The 8,076-nt window shown below is 44.3% G+C and overlaps 1 protein-coding gene across 1 annotated transcript; it reads right to left on the bottom strand.

The window, feature by feature from the left end:
* Positions 1-4,909: 4,909 nt before the first annotated feature.
* On the bottom strand, positions 4,910-7,628 carry LOC134839866 (uncharacterized). Its single transcript, XM_063855491.1, has 3 exons — positions 7,523-7,628; positions 5,713-6,347; positions 4,910-5,599 (listed from the first exon to the last, which is right to left on the bottom strand). The coding sequence occupies exons 1-3, from the start codon at positions 7,626-7,628 to the stop codon at positions 4,910-4,912; spliced, it is 1,431 nt and encodes a 476-aa protein (XP_063711561.1).
* Positions 7,629-8,076: the final 448 nt, after the last annotated feature.

The following is an 8,076-nucleotide window of genomic DNA, read 5'->3' on the forward strand; positions in this document are numbered from 1 at the left end:
GCTGTTGGTGCTATGCTCACCGTATCCCGGGTTAAGGGCAACGGTGTCGATTGCCTTTTGTTCCTTTGTGGTTCCACAAAGTCAACTCTGGTGCCTTGCGTGCGATCCGCTGCCGGTCTTTCTTGTGAGGTAGAATTACTCAAGATTGCATCCAATTTCGCCTGTATTGCACACGAACTCTCGGCCTGATTTTTGCTCATTGTGTCCATTCTCTTTTCCAGGCTACCTAATTGGCTGTTGACATCATCATATCGGTTTCTTAACTGTTGCAAATCTTTTTTGATGTTCTTATCTCGTTCTTCATTGGTGGTTTCTACATTATCTGACATCTCCTTGAGTCTCTCTTCTGTTGCCTTGGCCAGGTTAAAATAACTATCCAGATACTCGTTTTTGTTGTATCTTAATTCTTTTCTTATCACTTCTCTGTCCTCTTCGCTGTGCTTCAGCTTTTTGTCGATCTGATTCAGTTTCGCCATCAAGTCACCTAGCTCAAGAGTAGCCTCTTCATGGTCAGCCGTCGGTTTTTCTTCGGCCGTCGCTTCTGCTCTAGTTTGTTCCTCTCTCGGATTGGCTTCTGTCGTCTTCGTGCTCACTGTTCCAAATGTTCGTGCTCTTTCAGCTTTTGGTTCTTCAGTCACGTTCTCTTTCGTTTTTATTCCGACCATCATCGCCAACCTTTCTGTAAAAGATGTCTTTTTTACTTGAGAGTCTTCTTTCACCGTTTCTTCGGTGTTGCCTATTGCATCTTCCACGTTGTCTATTGGTGAGAATTCTATGGGTTTCGAGTTTGGTTCTTCTGCATTGGGCATTGGAGTTGACTCCGTCGCTATTTTCCTTGTTTCATCAACACTTTGATCAGGTGTCTCTAGATCAATCTCGATGGCGGGTTCTACTCGTTCCCCTTCCATGCCCTCTCTTGCTCTCTCCGTTGTACTCCTTGTGCTGACCATATTAACTGAAAAGCTCTTCTTTGTTATCTTCGGACCCATTGATGTTGTTTTGCGTAGCGACGAATTATACTTTGCTTCGGTAGGTCTTTTTTCAGCTACCGGTACCCTGCTCCGCCTCATTATTTCTATTTACAATTGCTCTTATTTACAATTTTACTATATACACAATCCTATTCTAAGAATAAAATCTTTCGAGAGGAAAAAAAAATTTCTTAAAAAAAAAAAAATATATACAACGTGGTGAAAACCTTGTTTCAGTTCTCTTTATTAACTTTTCGAGAAACTTTCCTTATTTGTGGTCTCAACCGTACCTGGTTCCAATTAGTCTTGTTCTACCTTAATTCTGTCTTAAAACACCTCTTGTAATTTTACTTCAATTTTTATACTGTCCCAAGACTTCCAATTGCCGTCCCTACTCTTCTTTGTACCGTCCCAGGCTTCTTTCTCCTGTCCCAAGACTGTTCGGTACCGTCCCAGTACTTTCCGGCCGTGTCCCAAGACTCTTGTCCAAGACTACTGTCCCAAGGCTAGTGTCCCAAGACTACTGTTCCAAGATTAGTGTCCCAAGACTAGTGTCCCAAGACTACTGTCCCAAGACTAGTGTCCCAAGACCCTGTCCCAAGACCCTGTCCCAAGACCCTGTCCCAAGACCCTCTCCCAAGACCCTTGTCCCAGGACCCTGTCCCAAGACCTTGTCCCAAGACCCTGTCCCAAGACCTTGTCCCAAGACCCTGTCCCAAGACCTTGTCCCAAGACCCTGTCCCAAGACCCTGTCCCAAGACCCTTGTCCCAGGACCTTGTCCCAAGACCCCGTCCCAAGACCTTGTCCCAAGACCTTGTCCCAAGACCTTGCCCAAGACCCTGTCCCAAGACCCTTGTCCCAAGACCCTGTCCCAAGACCCTGTCCCAAGACCACTGTCCCAAGACTGTACTGTCCCAAGACTGTCCCCAGACTGCTCTGTCCTAAGACTTCTTCGGCACTGTCCCAAGACTGTTGACAAGTGTCTGGGTGGTGGGACTTCTTTCCTCTTCGTTATGGGGACTTCTTGATTCGCCGTACCTTGTACCACCACTCAAGCTCTAGTAAAATTTTCCCAAAATCCTCTCTTAAAAACCAAATGCTGACCCCCCTTTTTCTTATTTCTCTTTTTGGCTACCTCTATTTCAATGTTCCAAGTAACTTGAGACCAAAACCTGTGCGCAGGTATCTTGTGATCACCTGTTCGTACAAAATTTTAACACAAATCCTCACCAAAATGCAACAAAAATCTAAGCAAGAAAAAGTAATAAAAACAGAAAGATGAGCCCACCTAAAATTCAAAGGTGACAAATGTCTACCTTCTATCGAAAAAAATGTCTTGTACCTAATTGCCACGCGTTTCCTTCCCCCCTGCTAGCGATCTTATGGGGTATCACAAAAACTGTGTATGTCCGTTCCCCCCTACCGATCCGACCAGGGTACCTACCTTAACCTAATTCCAACTTTGGATATGCGCTTCCTATGACCAACGCGTGTAAATGACTAATGTAACTAAATCAACGATGCCGACTAATTAGTTACTCTAATTTCCCCCTTTTTACAATTTACAACCGCCAACCTCTAACTTAACCAGCCCCCTTCTAACCTCCCCCCTTTTTAGCCCCCCTTCTTAAGCCTAAAATTACCTTAAGCGCCGGGTGCTAAACCTCTCAAGAGAAAACCGTAGACCTGTCTCCAGGCCTGCTCAAGTAAAAACGTTCCTCAAAACCGGGGGATGTTGCTTATCCTATTTTACACTTATCTCCTATAATGTAATGTGGATTTTAACGATACCCGTTCTGCCCAACTTGAGAACTCGAGAATTGCCAAATCCTTCTTGGCTGCTTTCCCACTCGACTGGTCACCTGTTCCAGTCCAGTCTCCTATTGGTTCAGCTCAAGTGTCCCTGAACCACTTTCCCACTCGGCTGGTCACCTCTTCCAGTCAAGTCTCCTATTGGTTCAGCTCAAGTGTCCCTGAACCACTTTCCCACTCGGCTGGTCACCTCTTCCAGTGAAGACTCCTATTGGTCCAGCTAAGTTCCAAGCTATCTGAAAACCCTTGACAACGCCCCACACTCGGGCACTTTATTCAGTTTACTGGTTTAAATTGCTAGGTTCATCGAAACGATCGAACTTGTAAAACAGTATGGGTATACTATTTAATTAATATAAAGGTTTGATCCAACTAATCTGGTGTCAAAGTCACTGTCTTTTTTCGTTTTATGGTTTTTGTTCCTTTTTCTATTCTTTTTTGGTTTTTGTTTTGCTTTTTGTCTTTTTGCTCGTGTTTTTGTCCCCCTAGTTGCCCCCCTTTACTCGGTTAGCTAAGCCTCGTTCGGAGAGCGTACCAGGAAGTTTTCTTGAGTTTTCGTAAAAAGCTATCACGGTACAACCGGAAGGTTTGCACGTTCCTGTCGAACCGTACCGCCGGTACTCTAGAATGGGCATTCAGCCCGAAGCTGTCTCAAGTGGGTTCGACTCCGTAGTCTTGATGTCGTAAACACCCAGGAGCGCCATAAAAACACTATGTAACATTCGTCTACTGCAGTCACACATGAGGCTTAAGAAAAATAGGCCCTATAACCACTGGCTCAAGGGTCAGGGACACCATCTCTTGTGTTTTTCTACCTCAAGAACTGTCGGAGCCAGTTCGGTTCGTTTGTGACATGAGACTACGACCCGTTACAGCTTAAAGGCTACTACTAAAATATCCCCCCACTCTAGAATTAGAAACGTCCCCATACTTAGTTCTCTAGATACCCAAAATACATGAACGCCGTTAAAAACCGGGTTGGAACAATCCGTTAAGTTACTTTTTATTAGACAGTGGAACTTTGATCCATTTCAGATGGATCAACCTAAAACTCGGCTTACCTCAACATAACAATTATAAAACACACTCTAGAAATTTAAATTAGGTACTCACATCGTAGCACGCTCAAGAAAGGGAAGTACTTCAGTCGGTAATCAACTCGAGAATTAAATAATGTAACTAAATGAGTTTTAATGTTTATCAGTTTCAATGACAAGGACAAGTTTTAACTCTAGGATATAGTTTCTCGTGAACCATTGGGACACTCAAGCTGTCCACCTTTCCACCGAAGGTTCACTCTAGTCCAGTTCAAATAATAATCCAATCGAGTAATGACAATCCAGTTCTCGGGAATACGCTTGTCTCTGTTTCAGATGGGACAGCTCTACTCTTGTTCTATTGTGACAGAAATTGCGAATAGCAATTTCCCACCGTTTTATTTAGCAACTTTCCCGCGATTGTTACTCGATTGTTCTGACTTCTCTTTTCTGATTTTCAGTTATCGCGAGAAAATCGTGCATGACAGGTTCCATTCGAAATTTTGAAAAATTAAATTTCACTCCAAAATCAAGTGTTTTTTGCTTCTCTCAAGGTCAAACTTCCGAATATGACCGACTGGCACAGATAGCAACGTCTCGGAGTTTCTGGAGGTTACTGAGGTTCTCGAGTTTCTTGATGTCGTTGACTCGCCATAAAGTCGTTTTCTTGTCCAGATTCTTGAGGTCTTCGCTGATAGTGGTAACGATTGTGGTTCTAGGTCGGCCAGGAAAACCACCGGTTGTCTTTGCAGACATGTAGAAGTTCATCGCTTGGCAAGGGGGCGTGTTGACTTGGCGAAGCACATGCCCCAAGTATCTCCAACGACGTTCAACGATGTCTTCACTTATCGGACGTTCACCTGTGAGTCAAAGAGGGGTCCATTGCTGATTCGGTGCGGATAACGTATGTTGACAACATGTCTAAGGTTTTGCCGATGGAAGGCATCCAGTTTTTCACTTTCCGTCTCAGACAGAGCCCATGTCTCACAATTGTAGAGAAGGATCGGCTTCACCAGTGAGTTGTAGAGGTGGAGCCTTTTTCGGAGAGAGATTTTGGTCTTCCGAACCCAGACATTGTCTATCTCTCGCTAGGCGTTTCTAGCAAGAGTTTTTCTTCGGAGAATGTCTTCTTCGTCTCCGAGAAGTGATCCCAACTTCTTGTTCTTGCGCAAGAATTCCTCGAGACGTTCGCCACGTTTGATAACGATTTTTTCGGTCTCATCTACATTCACTGTGAGGTTATACACCTTGAGAGTCTCTTCAATTTTCTGGACTGAATCGTTGTTTTCCTCCAGAGACAAGAAGTCACTATCGTCGGTGTATACGATTTCTTTCGGCTTGTCGTCCACAGCGTAGGTGTGGTCTTTGGTCTTGTTGAAACCTTCTTCAAGGAGCCGACGAACATGTCTCAGGGCATCCTCGAAATATATGTTGAACAACATTCCGCTCAAACCATCGCCTTGTTGGGATCCGATGTTAGTCTCAAAATTTGCTCTCTCCTTAGCACCGTTAATTCGCAGTTCCAGAGAGGTGTCGGATATCAGAACTCTGATGAGTCTGTTAGCGTATTCATCTACAAAGCTCTCTACAATTCCAAGCAACTTCTCGCGCCGAATCGTGTCAAAGGCAGACGAGAGATCAATGCCAGTAGAGAAATCTTTGTCTTTTGGGCTCTCGCGATCGTCCATCTGTAGGCCCAGACAACATCGGTGGTGCTTCGTCCTGATCTGTATGCGCACTGGGAGGTGCTGAGGTAACTGTCGCAGTCGGGTTTTATTCTGTTGAGTGTCACAATGGATAGATTTTTTCTGATGGTCGGAAAGAATTTGATTGGTCTGAGATTTTTGATTGGACCCTTGCGTTTTCCAGGTTTGGACAGCGCAATAAAAACCTCGCGTCCGAGGTCCAAGTCTTTGTGCTCTTCGAAGATCTGGTTCAGCGCGCAAGTAATCATCTCTATGACTTTGTCTGGGCCGTATTTTAATACTTCTACGTTGATGTTTTCGTGGCCGCAAGCACGTCCATTTTTCAGACTCTTCACGCTCCTTTTGACTTCCTCAAAGGAGATAGGCTGGTCAAGCCTCCTCGGGTCTCCAGTGAAGCGGTCAACGCGGACTTCGTCTGGTTTGAAGAAGTGGTCCTTAAAGTGACTCTCCACGACGCGCGCAATTTCGTCAGCCTGTACTATCCGTTTCCCGTTTTCGTCGTTGACATAAGGATTCTCGTACGGCTTCAGTTTGAGAGCTCTTATCGCAGCAAACATTTCGGCGCTATTTTCGGTGGAGTCGGCATCTTCGACCAGGCCATCTAGTTCGTTTCCTTTCGGGAGTTTTTTCCTTTGTGCCATCTTGCGCACGATCGATTGCCTTTTCTTCTTTAGAAACAGGGTCTTCTCGTGTTTCTGTGCTTGTTTGATCTTCAGGCGGAGGGATTTTCGTTGTAAGGAGAGACGCTCCATTAAGGAATCAGACTTCACTTTTCCCATCTTCTGAACGTATCCCACAACCTCTTCGGTGGCTTTTTGTACTGCAACAACAGCGTTGTCCCAATTTGTCCAGGACTTTTTGGTATTCCTTTCTGACAGAATCGTCGTTTGCGAGCTAGGGGCAGTCGAATCTACGAGCTTGGTTCTTCCGTTGATTCTTAACTAGATAGACCCGAAACTTCCGGATGTCGTACTTAGCTATGACTATACAATGGTCGCTGTGTACGCGAGTCCCTGCATAGCTCCTGCTGTTGCGTAGGTTTCTCGTCATGTCCTGTTTACACAAAATAAAGTCTATCTGATTGTATATCGTCAGACACTTGTCATTGATTTGAAGTTTATTTTCCCAAGTGGTAATATGGGCGGCTTTGTGCTGGAAAGCGCTAATAGACATGAAGAAGGAGTTTGCTTCACAAGTTCAATTCTGGTCTATAGGCTTCGGCCTTTATCGACCAGCTCTTTCGTCGACGTCCATTTCGTCATTCCAAAAACGATGCGTCGTACATTTCGGACGCCCAAAGTTTGTCAAGTCTTGCTTTGAATATGTTGACGTTCTCGCTCGATATTATTCTTTCAGGCAATGAGTTCCAGTCGTTGATGGCTGCGATAGTGAAGAAGTTTTGTCTTGCTGTTGTTTTGGTTTTCCTCGTTAAAAATTTGTACGGGTTTCCTCGGGTGTCTCTTTCATTGATCGTAAACAGTCCTTCCGTTGCTGCGGCATCGTACATTCCTTTCAAAATTTTGAAGACTTCTATCATTCTTTCGCGCTTCCTTCTATACTCCAGCTTTGGCAGTTTCAGAGTTTTCAGTCTTTCCGGGTAATTAAGTTTTTGTATGTTTGCGACCAGTCTTGTCGCCCGCCGTTGAACGTTCTCAATCATGATCTTGTCCTTTTTCAGGTATGGGTTCCAACACTGATTTGCGTATTCCAGGTGCATTCTCACTAGGGCTTTATATAGGGTTGTTAGTACCTCAGCGTTAAGATAGATGAAGCTTTTCCGTATTATCGCGACCATGCCGTTGGCCAACCTTGTTTTCTTGGCAATGTGCTCACGGAATAGTAGTCTCGAGTCAACTATAACCCCTAAGTTTTTCTCGGTTTGAACATTATTAAGGTATGTATTCCCATCCAAGGTGTAATTTCGTTCCGCTAGTTTAACCCTTCGCGTTAACGTGAGCGTATGGCATTTTGTCATGTTGAACTTCATAAGGCTACCATCAGCCCATTTCGAAATTACATTCAGATCAGTTTGCAGTTCTTCATCTTCACCTAAAGCTGTGACTGATCTGTAGATTTTCGCATCATCTGCGTAGAGGAGCATTTGGGATGTGATTCCATCCCCATCGAGTTTATATATATTAAGAACAGAATTGGTCCCAGTACAGACCCTTGTGGGACTCCACTGATGACAGGTGCCCATTCCGAAAAACTTTCGTTGACCACCACTCTTTTTTTCTTTCTGTTAAGAATGAGGTAATCCATTCGAGAGTTTTTCCTCTGATCCCGTATCTCGAAATTGTGTTTAGTAGTTTTTTGTGGGGTACACTATCAAAGGCTTTTTGGAAGTCAAGGTAGATGATATCTACCTCGTTACCTCTGTCCAGTCGTCAAGTGCTCTCAGTAACTGTAGGGTCGTTGATCGCCCTGGTAAAAACCCGAATTGCTTGCCTGATATGATATTGTTGTTTTCTAAAAATTCAAACAGGTGACGTCTGATGATTTTTTCCATAATTTTACAACAAATGGAAGTCCGGCTAATAGGTCTGTAA

The sequence above is a fragment of the Symsagittifera roscoffensis genome, chromosome 2, assembly GCF_963678635.1.
Source record: "Symsagittifera roscoffensis chromosome 2, txSymRosc1.1, whole genome shotgun sequence".
In the NCBI taxonomy this organism is placed as follows: Eukaryota; Metazoa; Xenacoelomorpha; order Acoela; family Convolutidae; genus Symsagittifera; species Symsagittifera roscoffensis.

Coding starts and splice junctions, on each gene's coding strand:
- LOC134839866 (XM_063855491.1), bottom strand. CDS start 7,628: ATGCTCCTCTACGCAGATGATGCGAAAATCTACAGATCAGTCACAGCT. Junction 6,348..7,522: donor AATTTCGAAATGGGCTGATG/GTAGCCTTATGA, acceptor CTGTTGTTGCAG/TACAAAAAGCCACCGAAGAG. Junction 5,600..5,712: donor ACTTGGACCTCGGACGCGAG/GTTTTTATTGCG, acceptor GACACTCAACAG/AATAAAACCCGACTGCGACA.